The following is a 25,582-nucleotide window of genomic DNA, read 5'->3' on the forward strand; positions in this document are numbered from 1 at the left end:
GTTGTCCCAAAAGAAGGCGTGAGCCATACATTCTTTAAAAGCCAAAGCTCCCCCAAAATCTCTGCTCTTCCTGCCTTCATCACTGCTTCGTCATGTGAAAAGTCCACGATCAACTCCTTTGGAGTTTGCGTCTTCTTTTATTTTCTTTATCTCAGTCTTTTGTTTCATTTTCAAATTCTACTTTGTTCGCTTCTACCTAAGAGTGAAACGAACTTACCCTGAATTATTCCTTCGGCAACTCCACAACAAGAGACCTTCGAAACTCCCGCGGACAAGCGCGCTCCGCCAACACGAGCGCGCGCACTCTGCTCCGAGGAGGCCACACGCAGGCTGTACTCAGCCACACTCACACAAAGAACTGTGCAAGTATCAACTCTAACGAGTTTTAATGTTTTAAGGTTCGATGCATTTTGATGGCTCTCAAGGTTTCTGTGATGTTGTTGTTCCATGGTCAACTCTGATCATTTTCTCTCTCACCTTACAACCTAAGCGCGTGCTCCGGCGCGCGCCCCTCCCCAGAACACTCTCTCACTCTCTCTCTCTCTCCAACTCTCCTTCTCTCATTTGTTATCCGTTTGTCTTATTGTTTAACTGTAAATTATGTACATAGACGTATAATCAGTACTTATATTCTATAGTTTTGCATTTATTAAAATATATATTCAAGACTGGGTCTGTGAAAAATGCTTGTAAAAACACAAAAGTCAATGAGATTCACGACAAGAGCTACCGCGCTCATTATTTACTACATTGAGTAGATTTAATTTTATAAACACAAGAAAATTAATGTTCACGGCCAGAAAGTTAATATTTCTTGGAGTTTGTTAGAAGGGATAACTTTGTTGAGAAATTGATAGTTTAATCAGACAAATCCCCACGTTCAGTGAACTTGACGTCGGGAGATTGTGAGACCCGAGTATTCGTCCGTGTGGCCATTTCGCCACTCCCGCACTGTTTCAACTGGAAGACCGTGCGTTCGTATGGTACCTTGCTTGTCGTGTGACTGAATTCATAAGTTGATGCGAGTTAGTTGAGTGTTTGTTTATCGTTGGAAGTGACTGTGTGTGTGTGTGTTAGTTGTGTATTGAGTGTTTGTTTATCGGTGGAAGTGACTGTGTTTGTGTGTGTGTGTGTCTGCGCGTGTGTTCGCGTGAGCAAAAGAGTTAGTGTTTGTGTGATGTTAATGGATCATGAGCTTAGATGTTGGTGAAGGTGTAATGTGATTGCATCTGTTATTTTGTTTCTTTTGCAGTGTTTTTGGAGATCAACTTTGTATTTTTCTGTTTATTGATTTGTATTTTTTTGTTTATTGATTTGAGACAATTTGATGACAAATGTTAACTTGGATTGGCTATGAGGGAGCGCTGACCACTCTAAGTCCAAGTTAATGGTTACCCCTGTTCACTGAGTGATTTGATTCTACATTTTCTGTCACCTGAATGCACGTGTGTGTGGTGAGGTGAGTACATTAGTGTACGTTTGAAGTGTGTAGTGAAGTGGAATTGAGTAGGTTTTGTTATCTCTCCCTGCCATCTGACCTGTTATCTTGATTGTCTTAACCAATTGTCTTATTGGTTTGTTTATTTCCTTTATTTTTGTCTTGATTTTTAAGCCATATCCATTTATTGTTCATTGAACTGTGTGTGGAACACTTTTTATGCTATTTATAAATAAAGTATCATTGTTATATTATTTTTCTATATTCACGTCTCTGCCGTATCTTTGTGGGAACGAACTTGTGTCCTTTTTGGACCATTATTTCCCTGGGTGAAATTCCCAGGGTGGCGTAGTCGGTGTTAATTGTCCAAAATAACGAAAACCACCCCTTGGTTGCCACATTCTTGGCGTAGTCGGCAGGGTCCCACATTGATTTTTGGGCTGAGACGTGAATTTGTTTGTTCCATATTGTGTGGGGTGAATGTTGTGATTCTTTGTTTTTTTCTATTTTTGTGCTGAAACAGAGCGGTGGTGTGCACGGAACGGCCTATCTGTTTTGTTGGTAAGTTTCACTGATTTCTTAATGATGGATGAGGAATTACGTGAACTGCGAGATCTAGTGTTACAGTTGCGGGCTGAAAATGAGAAGTTGCGACAAGATCGGACCGATGCAGGTGAACCCACACCTGGCCCGTCTAATGCGTCCTCCGCACTGCCTGTTGACCCTCCGCCTGCAAATGCTAGTGTTCCGGCTGCGGAGAGGTTTGTGTTTATACCACGAGATCGTAAGTGTCCCAAATTTAATGGTAGAGCGGGACCGGGTATAAACGAATGGGTTGACGAGGCAGAGGCCTGTATGAGGGTTCGTCATATGTCCATTGCCGATCGCGCATTCTTTTTATTTGATCATTTGGAAGGGGAAGCTCGGGAAGAAATTCGGTATCACCCAGCAATAGAGCGGGAAGACCCAGATGGATTGGATGCCCGCAGTGGGGCAATTTGCAGGGAGTGGGGAGGAACGCCTGGGCGTATGCGTGCTCGGGGCCACTCAGTTTTGTTTGCTGATGCCGTGCAGCATGGGATACAGGGTAGTACCCCAGAGTGCAGTCTGGACGATGGGGCGTGGCGACACTTTGGGGCGGGGTTACACGTGTCGCTCCGCCCACCCCCAATTTAATTGGCTTATTATACAGCAATCTTATTGGCCGGGATGATTCAAGCCTGAGCATGCGCGTTCTTTATGTACTATTTTTGTGAATGATTTGTCCATATTAAAGACATTTTTAAATGCTAACTCTAATCGTATCTTATTATCGGTTTACCATGGTAATTTTAGTTAAGATCTATTGGCTAATGTTTTACTGTTAAGACACAGAATAGACAAAGTTATTGTTCAAAAACGAACGCTTGGTGACTGCACCTCAGTGTAGGCCTAACGTTACTTGAGTTGTTTTCATATTTCCATCAGGGTCGGTGGATCAGCTCAAACTCGGGATTTTACGCAAATTATGATAAATCGCTGTATTAAAGGAAAGACATCGGACAAACCCGAACGCAAGCAGCTGATTTAAAATTTGAATACATTTTTTAAATTTAAAGCACGACCGTTTTTTGTTTTGTTTTTTTTTAACGAGATTTGTTCTCCAATGCTTGCATTTTTTGGCACAAAGTGCAAATAAAATGTTTAATGGCAAACTCATATTTCCTTGTTGTTTACCTGTTAAAATAGTTTCAAATATTAACACTGGCATTAGCTATAGCCTAGTATAGCTGTAGCCTAACTATTAAAAGAAATCACAGCTGTAAATCTGTGCATAGCCTATAGCCTAACAGTAGCCTAGCCTACTTCAAATAGTTACTTATTTATTAGGCTACCTACTTAAATTGAGCACATAAATAATATTATTTGCTATAGATCGACATAATAATATCTGGTTTAGTAGAATTTTTTTCCACTTATTAGCACTACAGGTTTTTAAATTCCCATTGTACGCAAAAAAAAAAAAAAAAAAAAAAAAAAAAAAAATGGCCAGGGCTTGTATTATTTGGTAGCCTATTATTGTCTTATTTGTCACTTTCGGAACTGCGTCTTACTGAAATACAGTGAATTATCATTATGTAGTGTAAAATCCCGAGTTTGTTTATATTCACCAATCCTAATGGAAAAATGAAGAAGCAAAAATGAATGATGTAAAATGACGCAGCCCTGCGTGACATTCGGAAATACTATCAGCCTAATAGGCTATGGCTATCTCTCCTTGCAATGCTAGTAATTTAATGCAGTCATGATCATTGCTTACTTAAAGTGCCATTGACTTATCTGCTGGGTAAATTAATAAATATAATTTAGCTAAATCTAAAACATCGTATGATTTATATCAGCAACATATTTCTTTATATCGCCCAGCTCTAAAACTGCTCAATATTAATGCTTAGGCCTATATTACTTTTTGTAAAGCTGCTATAAAACGATGTGAATTGAGCGCTATTTGCCTTAAGTATATTGTTACTTGACTTCACTTGATATAGACCTAGGTATATACTATCGTGGCCACGAATGAAGAATTCGTTCCCCATATTTAGCAGCACGTATAGGCTATATACTACACGGCAGTCTGCCTTGAGAAGGGATTGTTTGTTGTACAGTAACTTCATTTAACTTAAGTCGTATTAACTGTAACTCGTATTAAGTTAATAAAAACATTATTTAATTGATCGTTACTGAAATCGCCAGCTTACGGCCAAACTGCGTAAGATCATTCATAAACTCGTACATAAAGGAATGCGCATGCTCATGGCTCAAGTGTCTACTCCAATAAGATTGCTGTATTATAAACCAATGAAATTGTTGGTGGGCGGAGCGACACGTGTCGCCCCGCCCCAAAGTGTTGCCCCGCCCCATCGTCCAGACTGCAGTCTGGGGTTACTCGATACAGGGGCACCCACAGACAGGGGTTTTAATTTAGGAACGATGATGCCCATCCATTGTTCTCTGTAAATAATTTGAGTTCGATGATGCCTATCTATTGTTCTCTGTAGCTGATTTTAGGAACGATGATGCCGATCCATTGTTCTCTGTAAATTTGAGTTCGATGATGCCGATCCATTGTTCTCTGTAAATAATTTGAGTTCGATGATGTCTATCCATTGTTCTCTGTAGCTGATTTTAGGAATGATGATGTTTATCCATTGTTCTTTGTAGCTGATTTTAGGAATGATGATGTTTATTCATTGTTGTCTGTAGACAATTTGAGTATGGTTAGGCTCTTATCGTCGGGGCGACGATACAAAAGGCAGGGGTGGATTGTAGCAGGCATAGCTGCCTAGTTAGTGCTGAATGGTAATCACCTAATTAGATCCAGGTGCGCTATAGGTGCGTGTGTGTATAAGGGATCTTCATGCGTTTGTTAGAGCGTGTTGACTGCTGCAAACTTGGACGCTGACTCTCTGAGCTGGTCCCGCGTTGGGACCTTTGAGCTGAGCCGTACAGCAGCGGGTATGCATCCCGGACTGTGTTTATCTGCCGTGGTTTGATGTTGGAAGGGCTGATTTGCCAATGATCAGCTGAAAAGACCAAGAGCTGGTAATATGTCCGCGTGATCACGGGCAGCTGATTGGGACCGTGACCTGGCTTCCCCTTCCTTTTGGGTTTTTGCTTTTCGGAATACTCTCCGTGTTGCGCAATACCGCGACGTCCCGTCTCGCCTCATTTGCGCCTGCAGACAAATCCCCACGTTCAGTGAACTTGACGTCGGGAGATTGTGAGACCCAATATCGAATTTATCGAAATATCGCAAATGTATATATCGCAATATGCATATCGCAACAGCTTGCAATAAATGGGGTCATGAACAAAAGTTTTTTAGCTTTAATAAGTATCAGGATATATTTAATTCATACAGTGAAAACTAAGCAATGTTTTATATTTTATGATTCAGTATCTTTTATTAAATAAACCTAATGTAGGATAACCTGAAGCCCTGTGGTTTACACTGATGTTAAAATAACACTTCTTATGCTACAGTAAAACACTGATGTTCACTTTCAGAAGTTATAAGGCTGTTTTCTTGTCATAAAAAGAATGTGAAACACATGTAGGTTATATCATTTTAAATATATTTTAAAGATAATTTAAGTGTATTTTACACACTTTAACCATTATCGTATCACATATCAAATATCGCATTATTTAAGGAGTTATCGCATATCGCATTTTTCTTCAATATCGCACAGCCCTAGACCCGAGTATTCGTCCGTGTGGCCGTTTCGCCACTCCCGCACTGTTTCAACTGGAAGACCGTGCGTTCGTATGGTTGCTTGTCGTGTGACTGAATTCATAAGTTGATGCGAGTTAGTTGAGTGTTTGTTTATCGTTGGAAGTGACTGTGTGTGTGTGTGTGTGTGTTAGTTGTGTATTGAGTGTTTGTTTATCGGTGGAAGTGACTGTGTGTGTGTCTGCGCGTGTGTTCGCGTGAGCAAAAGAGTTAGTGTTTGTGTGATGTTAATGGATCATGAGCTTAGATGTTGGTGAAGGTGTAATGTGATTGCATCTGTTATTTTGTTTCTTTTGCAGTGTTTTTGGAGATCAACTTTGTATTTTTCTGTTTATTGATTTGTATTTTTTTGTTTATTGATTTGAGACAATTTGATGACAAATGTTAACTTGGATTGGCTATGAGGGAGCGCTGACCACTCTAAGTCCAAGTTAATGGTTACCCCTGTTCACTGAGTGATTTGATTCTACATTTTCTGTCACCTGAATGCACGTGTGTGTGGTGAAGTGAGTACATTAGTGTACGTTTGAAGTGTGTAGTGAAGTGGAATTGAGTAGGTTTTGTTATCTCTCCCTGCCATCTGACCTGTTATCTTGATTGTCTTAACCAATTGTCTTATTGGTTTGTTTATTTCCTTTATTTTTGTCTTGATTTTTAAGCCATATCCATTTATTGTCCATTGAACTGTGTGTGGAACACTTTTTATGCTATTTATAAATAAAGTATCATTGTTATATTATTTTTCTATATTCACGTCTCTGCCGTATCTTTGTGGGAACGAACTTGTGTCCTTTTTGGACCATTATTTCCCTGGGTGAAATTCCCAGGGTGGCGTAGTCGGTGTTAATTGTCCAAAATAACGAAAACCACCCCTTGGTTGCCACAATTAGTTATTAAAATTCCTTATAGATCATTTGAGCTAATTCATACGGACCCAGAGTCCGAGGCATGTACACTACAGTTTATGGTGGAGGAATTTACGAGCAATCTCAAACTTTGTTTTTTACGAGCAATATCCAGTTCCAGTCTGTTTATATGGTTATTAATAATTTTTGTGCACATGTGTTATAAAATTGTGAGATAAGTCGCAAACGCGAACTCACTCCTAACTGACCGAGGCAAAAAGCCGGAGTCAGTACGTTACACTTTAACAAGTTGCAAAATAGTTAAAGTGTTCATAAGCCTGTGAGCGAAAGGCTTACAGGCTTATAACGTACTCGGTTACTAACGTAACCTCGGTTCTCTCTACAGAGAGGAACGAGTACTGCGTTGTCGTAACAACGCATTGGGGAAAATCCTTTCCACTACTGAAGCAAAAAATTATCCTTAATTTTGTATCAATGTAAAGCGCATTGCCACAGCATACAGACCTAGGCGAGACAGCTCGCGCGCCTATTGGCTGCTGTGCGGCAAATGCTTAAGCCAATCGAGCGAGCCCTTGAGTAACGTCACACCCAATGAGGGTGCTTCGCGCCCTCCTGCGTCACGTCCCGCCGAAACGGGCGTGGCTTAGGGCTATATATTTCGCTCACAGGCTTATGAACTCTGATTTTTAAAGCGAAACAACCAGAGCGCATACACGGCAAGAAACGCAGTACTCGTTCCTCTCTCTAGAGAGAACCGAGTACGTTCTCTTACGAGAGATACTCTCGTACTGCGTTGTCATAGCAACGCATTGGGGAACACCCTGTAAGACGCCGTGTATGCAGTGATCCGACACCATAGACCCAGAGCACTGAGCTGGGGTTCATATAGTACATAATCACCTGTAGGACTCACAGAGAATCCTGAAAGAGGTGGGTTCTAACCACCATCTCACAAAATTGACTGCACATAGCAGATCAGCACAAAATTGACAGCACTCAGCAGTTCAGCATAACAATGCCATAAAACGGCGACTGAAAATCTCAGTCTAATACAAACACGGTTAATTAAACCGATAATATCCTGGCCTGTAAGGCAGGCACCTCGAGGTTGTAAAACCTGATAAATGTAGACGGTGAGGCCCAGCCTGCCGTCATACAAATATCCTGTAAGGCAATCCCACTCGACCAAGCCCACGAAGAAGCCATACTTCTCGTGGAGTGCGCTCTAACACCCAAAGGGCACTGAATGCCCTTGGATGCGTACGCTAGAGCTATCGCGTCCACTATCCATCTGGATAGACTCTGCTTCGAAGTGGCCAGTCCCTTGAGACGCCCACTAAACGAAACAAAAAGCTGCTCCGTCTGTCTGAAAACAGACGAGCGCGACACGTAAGCTCTCAATGCCCTCACTGGGCAGAGAAAATTATCGTCCGTATTGTCCCCGGTGACCGGAAGGGCGGACAGAGAAATAACCTGCGCCCTAAACGGTGTGTTTAGGGATTTTGGAACGTAACCATGCTTAGGTTTCAGCACGGCTCTGGAGTCATTAGGCCCAAATTTCATGCACGACGCGCTCACAGAGAGCGCGTGTAAGTCCCCAACGCGCTTCACAGAAGCGAGAGCCAGGAGAAACACCGTCTTGAGCGACAAGTGTTTCATATCAATCTCCTGAAGAGGCTCAAAAGGAGGACCCTTCATGGCGTCCAGCACCGTGGAAAGGTCCCAAATGGGAACAGTGGGAGGTCTGGGTGGATTAAGTCTCCTAGCTCCTTTAAGGAACCGAATGACTAAATCGATCCTTCCTATGGACTGGCCGTGTGCGGTTTCAGAAAAAGCCGCTATAGCCGCCATATATACTTTGAGCGTGGAAGGGGATCTCCCGTTATCCAACAGCTCTTGTAAGAAGGACAGAACCTCTGTTACTCCGCAGTCTGGGGGTGACACGCCACGAGACGTGCACCACCCAGAAAAAACAGACCATTTAGACGCATAGAGCCGTCGCGTAGACGGAGCTCTAGCTTGTGTGATCGTGTTTATCACTCCCTGAGGGAGGTCATACCCGTTGATGGCCCACACATGAAGGGACCATAGTTCCGGGTGAGGATGCCAAATCGAACCATTTGCTTGAGAAAGGAGATCCCTCCTCAGAGGCACTGGCCACGGGGCGGTGCTGGCTAACTGCATCACAGCTGGGAACCAGGGTTGATTCAACCACAGCGGTGCTATCAGCAGCACTGAGCATCCTTCCTCCCTGATCCTCTCCACCACTTGGGTCAGGAGGGAGACAGGGGGGAAAGCATACAGAGGACGGCGCGGCCACTGATGAGCCAGTGCGTCCCTGCTTTTTGAGTAAAATTCTGGACAGTGAGCGTTTTCCGGAGACGCAAAGAGGTCTACTTCCGCTCTGCCGAATTTCTTCCACAACAGTTGTACTGTGTGTGGGTGTAACGACCATTCTCCTGCCGGAACGCGGTTCCTGGACAGTACATCTGGTCCAACATTCAGGTGCCCCGGCACGTGCGCCGCCCTTAGTGAAAGGAGGTTGCAGCGCGCCCATACCAGAAGGCGTCTGGTCAGCCTGTATAATGACAGGGACCTGAGGCCACCCTGGCGATTTATGTATGACACCACTGACATGCTGTCTGAACGTATCAGTACATGGCAGCCCATAATCAGGGGACGAAAGCGAGTGAGCGCTTTGCACACTGCTAACATCTCGAGGCAGTTTATGTGGAAGAGCTTCTCTTGCTCTGACCAAAGGCCAAACAGCGGTCTGCCCTCGAGCAGTGCTCCCCCATCCTGCGTTGGATGTGTCCGTAGACACCACCCTCAGACTCGAGGAAATCCCTAGGCTCACACCTGACAGGTACCAGTCTTTTGACTTCCAAGGTCTCAAAGCTGCAACGCAAGCTTGATTGACCTTGAGGCGAAGCCTTTGTAGCCTTCAGTCGCCTTTGCAGGGCACCCTCCCTTTGAGCCATATCTGCAGTGGGCGCATGCGCAGCAGGCCCAGCTGCAGTACTGCAGATGCTGAGGCCATCAGACCTAGCATTTTTTGAACGCTCTTTAGAGGGAGAACAGCACCGCAGCAGAATGAGCTGACTGTGCGCTGAATGCGCAGCGCGCGCTGTTGTGACAGCTGCACTGTCATTGACAGCGAGTTCAGTCCCAGTCCCAGAAAATAAATATTCTGTCTGGGGGATAGCGAACTCTTTTCCCAGTTTACTGTGAGACCGAGATTCTCGAGGTGACTCAGCAGCAAGGCTCTGTGCGCCACTATCTCTGAATGAGATTGGGCTAGAATGAGCCAATCGTCCAAATAGTTCAGCACTCGAACACCCTGCAGTTTGAGGGGAGCGAGTGCTGCGTCCATGCACTTCGTAAATGTACGGGGTGCTAGAGACAAGCCGAACGGCAGGACTTTGTACTGGTATGCCTGGCCCTCGAAGGCGAATCTCAAAAATCGCCTGTGACGTGACGCAATCTGTATTTGAAAATACGCGTCCTTTAGATCTACTGACACGAACCAGTCTCCTTGGCGAACATGCACGAGGATTTTTCTGGTCGTTAGCATTCTGAACTGGCGTTTTACAAGCGCTCTGTTCAGCTGCCTCAGATCTAGTATGGGTCTGAGACCCCCGTCTTTTTTGGGTACCAGGAAGTATCTGCTGTATAGCCCCCCTTCGCTCTGAGCCTGAGATAAAGGTTCGATAGCCCTTTTTCTCAGAAGTTTCTAGATGTGCTACATTCGAATCTACCGAAGTCTCGACACGCGCTGCGTGGCGTCGAGGGCGTCTGCGAAACTGCAGCGAATAGCCTTCTTTTATGATGTTTATCACCCATTTTGAAACCCCGGGAAGCTTTTCCCATGCATCTGCACGTGTAGCTAGGGGCTGAGTGAAAAGCGCGCTCTGATCGACTCGCGATAGAGCGGCTTTCGTGAGCTGCGACAGAAATGTCTCGCTCGCAACATCTGAGGCCGGGGCCGCGCTGAAGATAGCCGGCAGAATGTCCGCGCTCGACCCCTCGACAGCATTTAGGCGGGAGAGGGAGGGCTGGACGGGCTCCGTAGGAACCGTGATGCTTGTGTGGGAACGCGGGCACTGGGGACCGGGCACGTTTACCACCTTTATAGCATCGCTCGCCGGAGCGGAGCGCCTGCACGCAGGTTTCGTTTTTACAGAAACCGTGCGATGAGCAGGAGGTAGCATTAGTGAGCACTGGGTAGTGGGCACGTGTGCTACTTTTAACGAACTGGGTCGATTTTATGTGCGCGGGCCCTGTGTGTGGGGCCGTGTTTGTGTGTAGGGATGGGCACATTACAGTGGGCAGTCTTACTACACAAGAAACACCATCGGCCGTGGCCCGGGACACCAGAAAATGCACTCTTTAATGGATTTATCTGGGTAGCCGTGAAAACGGCTGTTGTGTGCAGGCAAGCGGCCAGTGAGACACGCCTGTTGGCTGCAATGATCGCTGGCACAGTCACTTCGCTTGGGACTGAACGAGCGGTGAGCTTCGGTGAGGGTCCGGCCGCAGCGGGACTTGAACACCGACGCTTCCCTAGCAGTGCTAGGAGGTCTTCGGGGGCTCGGGCTTCAACGCTACCTTCTGTCGCGGGCCACGCGGCGCGGGGCGGCGACCGGAAGAGCGAGAGCGCGGTCTCGAACTCTGCGTCTCGCGGCGTTGAGAAGAGGAGCTGGGCGGCGGTCTGGGCTGTTAACTCTGAGCAGGCGGTTTCACACGGCCTGCTGCTGAGTTGGAGCGCTTCGGCAGGAAGTGCTTCATCTTCTGGGTCGCCTTCTGCACCTCAGCATACCTGTCGGTGAATTCCTTCCGCAGACTTCGAAGCGCGAAGAGCCAGGTCTGTAGCACTTCTCAGATCCGCCACGCAGATCGCATCGGGCCCGTTCTCATCCAGCTTGCGGAGGAGATCGGCCTGGAAAATCTGCAGCGTCGCCATGGAGTGCAGCGCTGACGCGGCCTGTCCGTTGGCGGCATAAGCGCGACGAAGCAGGGATGACGTCGTGCGGCAAGCCTTTGAGGGCAGCGCCATCTTAGCTCGCCGTCCAGCGGAGGGCGGGCATAAGTGGGCCGCGATAGGCTCTTCGACCGGCGGGAGGGAAAGGTAGCCTCTGTTCTTAGCGTCGTCAACTTCGGAGAACGCTAAGGAAACAGATGACCTCGTCCTCGTGGAGAACGGGGAAGTCCAAGCTCTCGCGACCTCCTCGTGAAGCTCAGGAAGGAAGGGGGCGGGCTTAGACGCAGGTGTAGACTTTTCCCCGGGCAGAAAATAGCCATCCAACCGGTTGTGGGTGGGCTGCTAGGGCGAAACCCACTCAAGGCCAAGGCTCGCGGTGGCTTGAGTGAGCACGCGGATGAGCTCCGCCTCGATGCTCGCTCTCTTTCCTTTGGTCGCGGGGGCATGGGGCGCGAGGTCCGCAGAACTCGCCCAATCCTCGCTGCCGGACGCCAAAACAGAGCACGAGTCCTCATCTCTCAGCATGGCGTCGATCTCGTCGATGGCGTCGACAGAAGCGCCGGCAATCTGCGGTCGCTGTCCATCTGGGATCGATGCTGAAGAAGCCGGGGAAATAGTTTGTGGGCGCACCGGCGAACTTTGGCGGCTAGGAGATGGTTCAGGGTTCCACTGTGCACGGCGCTTTTTACGGCGCGGCACAACAGCGGAAAACACGGGCTCCTGGAACGACGCCAGGCGAGTCTGCAGAGTCGCCAAAGGCAGAAGTTCACAGTGATGGCAGCCGCCATCCACAAGAGCGATAGCCGCGTGTTGCTCACCCAGGCAAGAAGCGCAAATAACATGGCGGTCCCCGTCGCTGTGCTGAGCCACAGGAAGGCATCTTCAGAGAAGACGCGCTTCAGATACAGGAAAAAGTGTGAGTCGCGCCGGCGAACTCACACACACTCAATAAGGAGGTAAAAGGATATAAGCGCCGGAACCAGCTGGAAGGCGAAGAAGGCGGCGGTGCCAGCGGCTTCACGTCCTCTCCCGCTGAAGTGCTCTCTCGACGGCGCAGCTTCTTCCTTGGATCAGCGATGAGGTGTCTTCGCTGAAGGATTAAAAATCAGAGTTCATAAGCCTGTAAGCTAAATATATAGCCCTAAGCCACGCCCGTTTCAGCGGGACGTGATGCAGGAGGGCGTGAAGGGCTTCACTCAAGGGCTCGCTCGATTGGCTTAAGCATTTGCCGCACAGCAGCCAATAGGCGCGCGAGCTGTCTCGCCTAGGTCTGTATGCTGTGGCAATGCGCTTTACATTGATACAAAATTAAGGATCATTTTTTGCTTCAGTATTCTCGTGGAAAAGGATTTTCCCCAATGCGCTGCTACGACAACGCAGTACGAGAGTATCTCTCGTAAGAGAACTACAACCACATCTACAAAGATTGTAATTTAGACAAAAGATTAGTTGTCATATAATCGTTATTGGTGTCTAAAACCTATATAATAGAACGCTCGATTGTGGTCTCAGCCTTGATAACTTGCGCAAGTAGCCATGATACACAACTATGCTGCACGATTAAGTCGTTTTTCAAAAAGAAAAGCTGCAATTTCAACTTGTTCAAGCATCCAGAATTATAGCCACATTAATAACGTTTGTAAGAAACCAAACCGTTTGTAAATCCGTCAAGATTTCAGCGAGATAAGAGTATCTGTGTTCTTGCAGATCACTCACCTTACATCGGGTACCACAGAGCGCGCCAGAAAGCTTGCGTGTGACAAGAAGGCTGCCGGTGATGACGTTAGAGACTCCGCCGTAAGACATCTAGCCTTTATTATGTATATCTATGTATTACACTACTTCCAACTTTATTCTTCCTCTTCATCTACACATAACATCCGCCTGTATCCTCACTGTGCACTCTAGCACCCTCAGAGTTCACTAACCGTTATTAACAGGACACAACATTTCCCGTTTTCTTAACAGAATTAGTCACTTAAACATGGTACCCACAACCACTGAAAAATAACCCTTTCATTAAGAATAGTACCTGGAAACCTACATTTAAATTCAACATGAAATTAGGTTATTCTTGTCTTAACTATTATAACTCAGACCTCAAAACAGAATGACATTTTCTCACATAACAGAAGAGTTTTTTTTTCTTTTCTTTTTTTCAATTTGCACAGTTCACACGTTGGTATTCATCTCTCAAAGTCTGTTAACCACTGAGGTGGGTTTCAGACTCTGGGGTTGCGTCTAGGGCCTGGTTCTTGCCCAACGTGCATATTCTCGGTCACAGTCCATCCAGTGTAGTCTCATTGTTCTCACTGATGCAAGCTAGAGCCTCCTTTGAGAAATGCGCCAGCTTTGAGACATTCCATTTCTGACCATCGCTGAGAAGGTAAGTACTTGGTCCGATCTCTTTACGACTGTCAGAGGTTCTGTGTATTTGGATGATCCCTTTGGATGACATGTTCCAGTCTCCGGATTCGCACAGCATCGGTCATTTGGAAGGTGGGCACTTTTGCTCTTCGCTTTCTGTCTGTATTCTATTTACTGTTATGTAGATTTTTTTTTCACATGTTCTTTGACTTGCTTGAGTGATGTAATTTTTTGTGAGACAGAAACGTTTTGTGCGCATCTTCCTATTTCTCAGCAACTCAAATGGAGTAGCTCCTGTAGTAGCGTGCGGTGTAGCCCGATAAATCTGTAAGAACTCTGTCACTGCTTGTTTCCATGGCTTATGTGTCTTTCTGCAGTCTGGAGACACTCTTTTAATACCCTATTAAATCTCTCTCTCTCTCTCTCTCTCTCTCTGTGCATGTTGGGAGTGTTGGGGTGCGCGTGTGAGGGTGCTTATGAGGAGAGGACGGTTGATTTCGCGTTTTCTTTTTTTCTCCTTCAGTTTTCTAAGTTTATGAATGTTTGTTTGTTTATTTGTATAAGCAAATGAAGATATTTGCTTTAGAAATACAAATTGTATTTCTAAAGCAAATATATTCCTTTGCTTTGAACTTTGAGCGTTGTAACTTTGCATAAGTTGTTTATGCTCAAACAGCAACATTACACACTAACTAAAGTTAGAAAAGTGAAATCATTGTCAACCACCACTTTAAGAAGTATATTTGTTTTTGTTTACCTTGAAAATATCAAAACATCCTTAAAACAAAATAAATTTACTTCAGAAGTAAAGTCCATTGGCAAATTTTCTTCCATTTTTTTTACACAAATCTATCAAAATTTTGAAAATAAAAACAATTCAAGATATATTCTCTGAAAACAAATTTTAATATTTTATGTAATGTTTTAAATGCAAATGTATAGTTATAAGCAGACGTTTAAAAAAAAAAAAAAAGCCAAAAAAAACAAGCCCAAAAAATTGACAAAATGCTGATTAAGATGTATTTATTTTTTTTGCTGGAGAATTTTTAACCAATGAGATTTTAATCAGCATGTGACTTTAAAAGACTTGCTATAAAGCGCTATATATGTATAAAGTCATATGGACTACATTTTGTTGCTGTTTTTGTTCATTTATGTAGTTTAGACATGGTCATAATAATAATAATAATTTGTAGGGCTGACTTCTAATAGTCGAGGATTCGACGATTCGATTCGGAGAGGTCTGATTCGACTATGAACCTCATGGTCGAATAGTAGGGAAGTGTTATCAGAGCCACTGCTGGCCATTTTGGTGCTCTAAGCATAATTGCATAATTTATTTATGATGCCCCCTACCCCGAGAAACTTCGTCTTCATGAGGAACACGCGCGCGGACTTGCTCTCTCTCCCTCTCTGCTGTCCACGCGCTACGCGGTTTGGAGCACAGTCTCGGTCTCGCGGGCGCGCTCGCTCTAGATTCCGGAGATTTTAACTAATTCGCGGGCATCAGTGAGCCGCTATCAATATGTGGGAGACTCCCAGAACTTCCTTTGGGATGTCTGTATTTCTATACTGAAATAATATCGGCATTATAATTATTGATTTTTCATTAGGATATTTTTTTGGTGCCCCCTCACCTCAACTCTTGGTGCGCACAGCGCGTGATGCGCGTGGTGGGAGCGGCGGCGCTGAGTGTTATGTAACCAATGAGCAGCAGCACACTACATGCCTGTAACGTCCGGACCGCATTTGTTGGCATTTACGGATTTATTGGCTCACAATGGCTTCTAAAGAATCATAAAAAGTGTGGGAGTATTTCGAGAAGGTTAAAGATGACCCAAATAAAGTTAAGTGCAAGCTGAAGGCTGCGCGCAAAGCGTCTCAGCAACGAAGACATCCTTTCCTTTTTCTTTTTCTTTTTCTTTTTTGCTGCATGTGCACTTTCTGAAGCCCATTCGATTATAACTTATATTAACTTATATAAAGGCATGTTATTGTTTTTGAACAATTTTGAACCTATTTTATGTGAACTTTTCTGATGTTCGATATAGGCTATGTGTGATATGTTTTGTTCATCTGGCTTTAAATGAATAAAAGGTATTTGTTACACACCATGTTTTTCTTTTAGTTATTTTTTAGCTCTTTTGTTTGAAATGGAAAAAATCTAGCTGCTATCTAAAAAAAAAAAAAAGACTATCAGTCGACTACGGCAAAATCGAACGAATCAGATTTGACTATGAATCCTGAAAATCCTTAGTCGAAAACAGCCCTAATAATTTGTTACATTTATATAGTGCTTTTTCTGGGACCTCAAAGCGCTTCACATATGGAAGGGTGAATCTCCTCAACCACCACCAATGTGCATCATCCACCTACAGTAGATGATGCGACGGCAGCCATATTTTGCCAGAACGCCCACCACACACCAGCTTACTGGTGGAGACAGTGATGAAGCCAATCAGTATATGGGGATGATTAGGAGGCCATGATGGACAGAGGCCAAGGGGCAAATTTGGCCAGGATGCCGGGGTTACACCCCTACTCTTTTTCGAAGGACATCCTGGGATTTTTAATGACCATGGAGAGTCAAGATCTCGGTTTAACGTCTCATCCGAAAGACGGTGCTCTTTGACAGAGTGTGTCCCCGTCACTACACTGGGGTGTTAGGACCCACACAGACCACAGGGTGAGCGCCCCCTGCTGGCCTCACTAACACCTCTTCCAGCAGCAACCTGGTTTTCTCAGGAGGTCTCCCATCCAGGTACTAACCAGGCTCAGCCCTGCTTAGCTTCAGTAGGCAAACAGTCTTGGGCTACAGGGTGATATGGCTGCTGACAATAATGAACTGTCATTGTTTTTTCTTTTGACCTTTTCATCTTTAAGGTTGTTGATTTTGTTACCTTCAGGCTAGCGTGAAGGGCAGACTCAGGTGGATAGACTATGAAGTGCCGCAGAGTAAAACCGAAGCCCTGAGAGTTCTTCTGCAGCGCCATTGAGCGGGGACCCTTCCAGGCCACGTTCTCCTCTGACACAGGTCGAGTGTTCTGACTGGATGACAATCCTTCATCTTTGAAGCCTTTAGCCTGTCACAAACCGAAATAACATGATGAGACAAGTAATATAAACATCTACAAAGCAACTTTCCAGAAAGTTATGATGTTTCTTTATTTTCAGATGCCTGCAAGATAAAGTCTATCATGTTCTTGCTCTTCATAATCACTTATTTACAAAGGAATTAGTGGGGGCAGGGGTGTTCTCAATTACAGTCAAAGGTAGTTTTTTGAAAACTCCACCCACCCAGGGATGACCCCTTTAAACAGTGAGGAATGTCTGAGGAATGTCTATTTTGATGCGAAAATAAACTGATTTATGGGGCTTGACAAAAATGCAAGAGGAAAAAATACAGACAATCCTGATGTAGAAACACTGAAACAGAAGCCTCTATAAAATGTGAGAATAAAGGTCAGCACTGATTCCAAGTCAAGTAGTGCATAAAGACAGTGACATTATAGAGAAAATTCAAGTGCCCTTTATAAAAACTTCTACCAAGGCATGTGTATTGTTAAACTTTTGTATAGGTTTAAATTGTTCAGTCAGGTTTATTGAGGGTTCTTAGTTTAAGGGACATCAAATTTAGTAATATTTTAGTTTAAGGTTCCTAGACCAGCCAGTGACCAGTCAAAGGAGTCCTGATAAGAGAAATTGTATATTTTGCCTGTTGCTTTCTCCTTTTCCCTTCTCTATCCACCCACTTCCTCTTCCTCTGGTTCCATTCCATGGCACCTCACCCTATCATTGAACAACCCAGGCGTTGCTGCAGTGCCGGAAAACAACAACAGGAAGTGGAAACTCTGAACCAAGATGTGCAGTACCTCCCTTAAATATCTAGTTCAGTCATGAAACTCTATAGAGCACAGGCTGATAGGTCATGCTAGACTCTCCTGTCTGCCCTGGATCGATTGCTCCTGTCTGCCTCGCTGTGACTGCTGCTGCTGCTGTGAGTTTGTTTGCTGCATCTAAGCCTCGTATTAGCTTCGTGTTTCTTCTGTTTTGAACCATCATTTATTATAAATTCTAGTTGTTTATACTACTAAATACAGCTTACTCAACATCTCAGATTAACCTGACATTGCTAGCTTCCGTTATTGTCAGCACAACACGCTAACTCGCTAGCCTTTTAACGCACCACCCGTGCGCTCAGTTATTTATTTTTCTCTCGCGCGCCCGCGCCTTTGAGTTCATAAAAGCCCAGGTGAGTAAGAATCAGTCAACAAACACGGTGAGTAATGTCTTCTCCTGTTATTGTCACCTGCACTTCATGTCACATGTTTACCATAGGCATAGCCTTCTCTGTCGGCAATATAGGATTTATATGTGATAAATGCAAGGAGACAGTCAGGCTGACGGAGAAGATTTCAGAACTAGAGACACGCATCCAAACTTTAATCGAGAATAGTAAAAAGAGTGCTAGAGCTTTAGATACTATTTTGGATGCGCCTAGCCTAGTTAATTCTTTACATGAGTCGGTTCCGGCTGAAGTAGAGCCCGTGCAGCAGGGCAGATGGGTGACAGTGAGAGATCGCTCTAGTCGCGGATCAAAAAACCACTTTTCCGTTCCGATAACAAATCGATTTGCCCCGCTCAGTGAAACACCCACTGAGAATTATTCTGATTGTGCCCTAGTTATTGGCGATTCTATTACACGGAACGTGAAAATAGAGACACCAGCCACCATAGTCACATGTTTGCCGGGAGCCAGAGCGCCTGACATCAAAGCAAATTTGAAAGTGCTGGCTAATGTTAAACGTAAATTCTCTAAGATTATTATTCACGTCGGCACTAATGATGTTCGACTCCGCCAGTCGGAGATCACCAAAATTAATATTAAAGAGGTGTGTGAACTTGCAAGTACGATGTCAAGCACTGTAATTTGCTCTGGCCCCCTTCCTGTTCGCAGGAGTGATGAGATAGTTAGTAGATTGTTCACTCAATGGCTGGCTGTCTGGGTGGTGTCCACGAAATAATATAGAATTCATAGACAATTGGAAAAGTTTTTGGGGCAAACCTGACCTGTTGAAAAGAGATGGTATTCATCCCTCCTGGGATGGTGCTGCTCTTCTCTCTAGTAATTTGGCTCATAGTCTTAGAGATAAAACATGACAATCTGGGCCTCAGGTCAGGAAGCAGACAGACTGGCTTAACCGACCGTCTGCTAGCGGCCTCACGTCACCAAGGTCAGATAAATCCCATCACATAGAGCCTCTTTCACCTAGATATCATCATATAGAGACTGTGTCTGTTCCCCGAACTTGGAAATCCAAAAAAACGTTCAAACCCATCTAAGGTTAAAAATTTAATTGATGTTCAACAAATAAAAAACAGATATAATACAAATGAGCAAATGATAAAGCTTGGGTTGCTGAATATTCGATCTCTTACTTCAAAAGCGCTAATAGTTAATGATATGATTACAGATTGTAACCTAGATGTGCTGTGTTTGACAGAAACCTGGCTAAAACCAAACGATTACATTGCTTTAAATGAGTCAACCCCACAAGATTACGGTTATAAACATGACCCTCGTCTGAAACGCAAAGGAGGAGGTGTTGCTGTAATTTATAGTAAAATTTTCAAAACCACTAAGAAATCTAGTTGTAAATATAATTCTTTTGAAGTGTTGGTGCTTAATGTAAAAATATATAGTGTAAACGATAAATCACGTTTGAAAATTCTGCTGGCTACTGTATACAGGCCACCAGGGCACCATACAGACTTTATCAAAGAATTTGCTGACTTTCTATCTGAATTAATATTGGCTGCAGATAAAGTACTAATTGTTGGTGATTTTAATATACACATTGATAATGAAAAAGATGCATTGGGATTGGCATTTAAAGACATTGTAAACTCAATTGGAGTTAGACAACACGTGTCAGGACCTACTCATTGCCGTAATCATACTCTAGATCTAATACTATCACATGGAATAGATGTTGATGCCGTTGAAATACTGCAGCAGAGCGATGACATCTCAGATCATTATCTAGTCTCGTGTAAATTACATTTAGCCAAGGCTGCAAAGCCGACTCCGTGTTATAAATATGTTAGACCAATCACTTCTGCCACTAAAGATTGCTTTATCAATAATCTTCCTAATCAGTTTCATCATCTCAGCATCCCGGATAGCTTAGAAGAACTTGATATTGCAACAGAAACTTTTAACTCTCTCTTTTCCAGCACTTTAGACACAGTTGCTCCGCTGCGCTTAAAGAAGATTAAAGAACATAGTCCAACGCCGTGGCACAACGAGCACACTCAGGCCCTTAAGAGAGCAGCCAGAAAAATGGAGCGCAACTGGAAGAAAACAAAACTAGAGGTGTTTCGGATTTCATGGAAGGAGAGCTCGATTGCTTACAGAGAGGCTTTAAAAGCTGCTAGATCTGCTTATTTTTCAACCCTATTAGAAGAAAATAAACATAATCCTAGGTATTTATTTGAAACAGTGGCTAAACTAACGAAAAAGAAAGCTTCAAGCCCAGAAGTTTCCAAGAAACACAGCAGTAATGACTTTATGAACTTCTTCACTTATAAGATCGACAAAATTATAACTATGCAACCGTCTAATACAGTATCGCATCAGGAAGTGCATTGTAGTCTCCCTGAGGGAAAATTTGATTCATTCATTGCTATAGGAGAGGAAGAATTTTGCAAACTCGTCAAATCATCTAAATCGACAACGTGTATGTTATACCCTATACCGACTAAGCTGCTGAAAGAGATGCTTCCAGATGTCATAGATCCTCTTCTTAATATCATTAATTCATCTTTGTCTCTAGGATACATACCATAAACCTTTAAGCTAGCTATGATTAAACCGCTTGTTAAAAAACAGCAACTTGATCCTACAAAACTAGTCAATTACAGGCCGATCTCTAATCTGCCATTTCTGTCAAAGATATTAGAAAAAGCAGTATCCTCACAACTGTGTTCCTTTCTTGAAAGAAATGATATCTGCGAGGATTTTCAGTCCGGATTTAGACCGTATCATAGTACCGAGACAGCTCTCGTTAGAGTCACAAATGATTTGCTCTTATCATCCGATCGTGGTTGTATCTCTCTATTAGTATTACTTGATCTTAGTGCTGCATTTGACACCATTGACCACAACATCCTTTTAAATAGACTCGAACATTATGTTGGCATTAGTGGAATTGCACTAGCATGGTTTAAATCATACTTATCTGACCGTTATCAGTTTGTAGCAGTAAACGAAGAGATTTCTTATCAATCACAAGTTCAGTATGGCGTACCACAAGGCTCAGTACTAGGACCACTGCTGTTCACTCTGTATATGCTACCATTAGGAGATATCATTAGGAAACATGGAATTAGTTTTCACTGTTATGCTGACGATACTCAGCTGTATATTTCTTCAAAACCTAACGAAACCTACCAATTCACAAAATTAACGGAATGCATAGCTGATATAAAAAATTGGATGACTAGTAATTTCCTACTACTAAATTCAGAAAAAACAGAGATTCTAATTATTGGACAAAAAACTTCCACACGTAATAACCTAGAGTACTGTCTAACACTTGATGGCTGCTCTGTTAAGTCTTCGTCGTCGGTTAGGAACCTGGGTGTGCTCTTTGATACCAATCTTTCATTTGAAAGTCATGTGTCTAGTATCTGTAAAACCGCTTTCTTCCATCTTAAAAATATATCTAAATTACGTCATATGCTCTCAATGAATAATGCAGAACAATTAGTTAATGCGTTTATGACCTCAAGGCTAGATTATTGTAACGCTCTACTGGGTGGTTGCCCTGCACGCTTAATAAACAAACTACAGCTAGTTCAAAACGCAGCAGCTCGAGTTCTTACTAGAACCAGGAAGTATGACCATATTAGCCCCGTTCTGTCAACACTGCATTGGCTGCCTATTAAACATCGTATATATTTTAAAATATTGCTGATCACTTACAAAGCACTAAATGGTTTAGCTCCGCAGTACTTGAGCGGGCTCTTAACGCATTATAGTCCTTCACGTTTACTGCGATCTCAAAATTCCGGCCAGTTAATAATACCTAGAATATCAAAATCGACTGCTGGCGGTAGATCCTTTTCCTATTTAGCACCAAAACTTTGGAACAGTCTTCCTAACATTGTCCGGGAAGCAGACACACTCTGTCAGTTCAAATCTAGACTAAAAACACATCTCTTCGGCCTAGCATACACATAACACATTATAGACTTCTATAATTCAATGTTAGGCAGCATAGTTTAGAACAGCCGGGACCGGGAACACTTCCCGTAAATCCTGATGTACTTGGTACATCATAAGAAGGATGGCGTCTACGCTAATATTAGTCTCTCTGTCTATCCCGAGGTTTACCGCTGTCCACCGGAACCAGGCCGTATCCAGATCTGATGAAGGACCAGCGCCAGGACACGACGACGCCGCTGACCTGAAGTGTCAACCAGTCTCTCCTCCTCTCCACTCCGACTTCAACAAACAGGAACTGGACAAATACTCTGACTCATTCTGAACTTCTGACCTGTAATGCTCCTGAATCATAATCATACACTGTTCGCTCGTTGGCCAGAGGAGAACTGGCCCCCGACTGAGCCTGGGTTCTCCCAAGGTTTTTTTCTCCCTTCTGTCAACTGATGGAGTTTTGGTTCCTTGCCACTGTTGCCTTACCTTCTGGCTTGCTTAGTTGGGGACATTTAATATTCAACAATATTATAGATCTGCCTTAAAGGTGGATGATGATGAAATTGTTTTTTTGTATTACTTTCATGTTATCACTGTGAAGCTGCTTTGATACAATCTGTATTGTAAAAATCGCTATATAAATAAAGGTGACTTGACTTGACTTTACATGCAATCTGCAAACAATCACAAAGCTGATTGGCCTCTGCTGATCCTGCAGCCAATGAAACTGGAAGGGAACAGTCTTTTATTATTCCAAATTACTACAATGATGCATGATTTGCATTTATCTATTCATAAATGAAGTAAACAAACACAATATAAATCCAGTTTGATGTTTTACAAGTTGTGTATGATGCAAGATGTGAATAATTAAGTTGCCTATTTAAGCAAAGCTAGCATGAGAACATGCATTTTGAGTCAAAAATAGCAGCAGCAGGGAGAAACTTTGCTGTGAGACTGCAGCCAAGCATAGCTTGCATGAGAACACGGTTTATTTGAAATTTGGGTCCCACTTTATATTAAGTGGATTTAAGTACTATGTACTGTTGAAGATTTTATTATTTAGGAAATAAGTAATTCAGCTATATATTTGTACACCATTATTTCCTATGTGTGTGTCTTTGGTTTGACTTTTGGGGGGCTTACAGAATGGTCAGAATGCTGATGCAGCAGATGATTCTATTTAAGTTTGTCACATGGTGCAAGACCTTATCTATAGGATGTATGACCATTTTTGGAGGCGATGTATGTATATATGTGAAAAGCTAACCAATGTTCGGGAGTCATCTCCTGCAGGACCGCCCTGCGGGAGGTTGCTCGGCTTTGTTTTGTTAAATAAAGTCTACAATATTTCTGGCATCAAAGATCTCTGAGAAGTGATTTCATAAAAAGATTGAAACCACAACAAATGGCACCCCAGCGGGACTTGTTAGGAGCTGAAGGAACCACAATGGGCATCTCTGGTGACCGGCACAAACAACAGTGGCCACTGTACTTTGAGGTGAGCATTTTTGCTTTTGTGTAAAGTATGTGTTGGTCACCAGCTGCCCTGAAGTGGTAAGAAAAGCTTCTTCAAATTTAAAAGAACTAAAACAAAATTGAAAAAGGGGTCTTTGATTCCAGAAATGATTGCATGCAGTTTGATTTCTAATAAGAAGGCCTTGTAGATATCAAGTAGTTTGTAATAGCGCGGGGAAGCTCCCAGTAGTGTTTGCCAGTGCTTATATGATCCTGTGTGGATTTTGTGAACACTGGTGTTGCTGATTTGGCGCTAAGGTTTTGTTGTACGAATATGCAAGAATCTGTGTTTTGCTTTATTAAGTGGGCCTCGATGGATAATAGGCAAGAGCATGCATACAGATGATTTGTATTTACTGATAAGGATATCAGTGGCTGATAAGGATATCAGTTGATTTATCTGTGTTTTTGCGTTTCAAGAGGGCCTTGATGGATGATTACGCAAAAAGCATGCACACAGGGTGTTTTTCTTGTAAGTGGGCATTGAATGATACAAGAATAGCATGTACACAGAAGAAGATTTTATGTTGTCAAGTGGGCCTGGATGGATGACAACCGTACTGATAAGGATATCAGTTATTATTGATTTGTGTTTTACTTGTAAGTGGGCCTTGAAGGATACAAGTACATAGCATGTGCACAGATGAAGTTTTAGTATAGTTAAAGAGGTATTGTTTTTTCACTGTGTTGAGGAAGTGAATCAGTGAATCTTAGAGGTATTGTTTTTTGCTGTGTTGAGGAGGTGAAACAGTGAATATTTAATGTAGTGTTTAAAATTTTTTTTTTTTTTTTAAAGAAACGAATAATTCAGATCTGACAGGGAATAGAGTACAGAATAGGGTGTGTGTGTCTGTGGGATCCTGTGTCGTGCTTGACTGTGCCTGTGGGTAAAAATAGTGACCCCCCCTGACCCTGGTCACTTGAAAAGGGACAAAGAATGTGTGAATGAGATTTAGAGACATGAAATAAATGGTGTGTATTAACAAAAGTAAAGGAAGATAATTGTTTCAAGATATTAACTCTGCAGATTATTGCAGTATGAAATAAAATAAAAAAAGAAGTATTTATTCAATAAATGTAGCCTAATTATATATATATATATATATATATATATATATATATATATATGAATAGATCAATATAAATAAGATTGCACGTGCTTAATATGTTATATCTGAAGACGTCTAAATTTGTATCTCATTATCCCTGAAGACAGAGTGGAAAATTATTCCATTGCGGATTATTAAGTTTGTGTTAAGAAAAAATAAGTTGTGCAGTGTTAGGTGATCAAGATTGGGTGACTAAATTTCATAAACATTAGGAATCTTAGAATTGTAGTAAATATTGTTGATTCAATAATTAAAAAGAAAAGATAAGAGGAATTCCTTGATGTTGGTTGAGAAAAATGTTATTCACCATGCTAGATTATTTGAACACCGCATGCAAAGATAGAAGAAAGATTGAAAGATGATTTTATGATAGGGAAATTTTTATTATACTTAGATAATCAAAGTTAGATTACTGCTGATATTGGAAAACAGAAATAGCTTGCTTTTTCCTGCAATGAAGAACTTGCTTTACTAAAAATAGAATGGAAGAACTGCTGTTGTCAACCAGTGAGATGTTTATATAAGAGAAGTAGTAAAAAAGATGCTTAAAAAGTGGAATTTGGGTAAAGAGCTAATAGCTCAGACACAATTGAAACTAGTTAAAAGTTCAATTTGATTTATGTGGATCTCTGAGTGTTCAAATTTCAGATGGCTTCACTGACAGTTTCAATGAAAGCAACAAGAGGCCAAAGGTCAAATAGACTGCAGAAAGAAGACAGAAGTGGGTGAGGGGCTTTCAGCTCCCCTCCTGAAATTGACTTTCTGGAAAGCTCAACAAGGAGAAAGACTGATTTAATGCTGGAAAAGGT

The 25,582-nt window shown here is 43.0% G+C and overlaps 1 protein-coding gene across 1 annotated transcript in view; it reads right to left on the reverse strand.

The window, feature by feature from the left end:
• Nucleotides 1–25,582, reverse strand: part of arhgap23b (Rho GTPase activating protein 23b) — a 322,411-nt gene that overhangs the window by 144,820 nt on the left and 152,009 nt on the right. Inside the window, exon 2 of the mRNA XM_079596330.1 lies at nt 16,826–17,008. Within this exon, the coding sequence (XP_079452456.1) occupies nt 16,826–17,008 (183 nt within the window). The remainder of the gene's footprint in view (nt 1–16,825; nt 17,009–25,582) is intronic.

The sequence above is a fragment of the Phoxinus phoxinus genome (assembly GCF_949152265.1).
Source record: "Phoxinus phoxinus genome assembly, chromosome: 21".
Classification (NCBI taxonomy): Eukaryota; Metazoa; Chordata; class Actinopteri; order Cypriniformes; family Leuciscidae; genus Phoxinus; species Phoxinus phoxinus.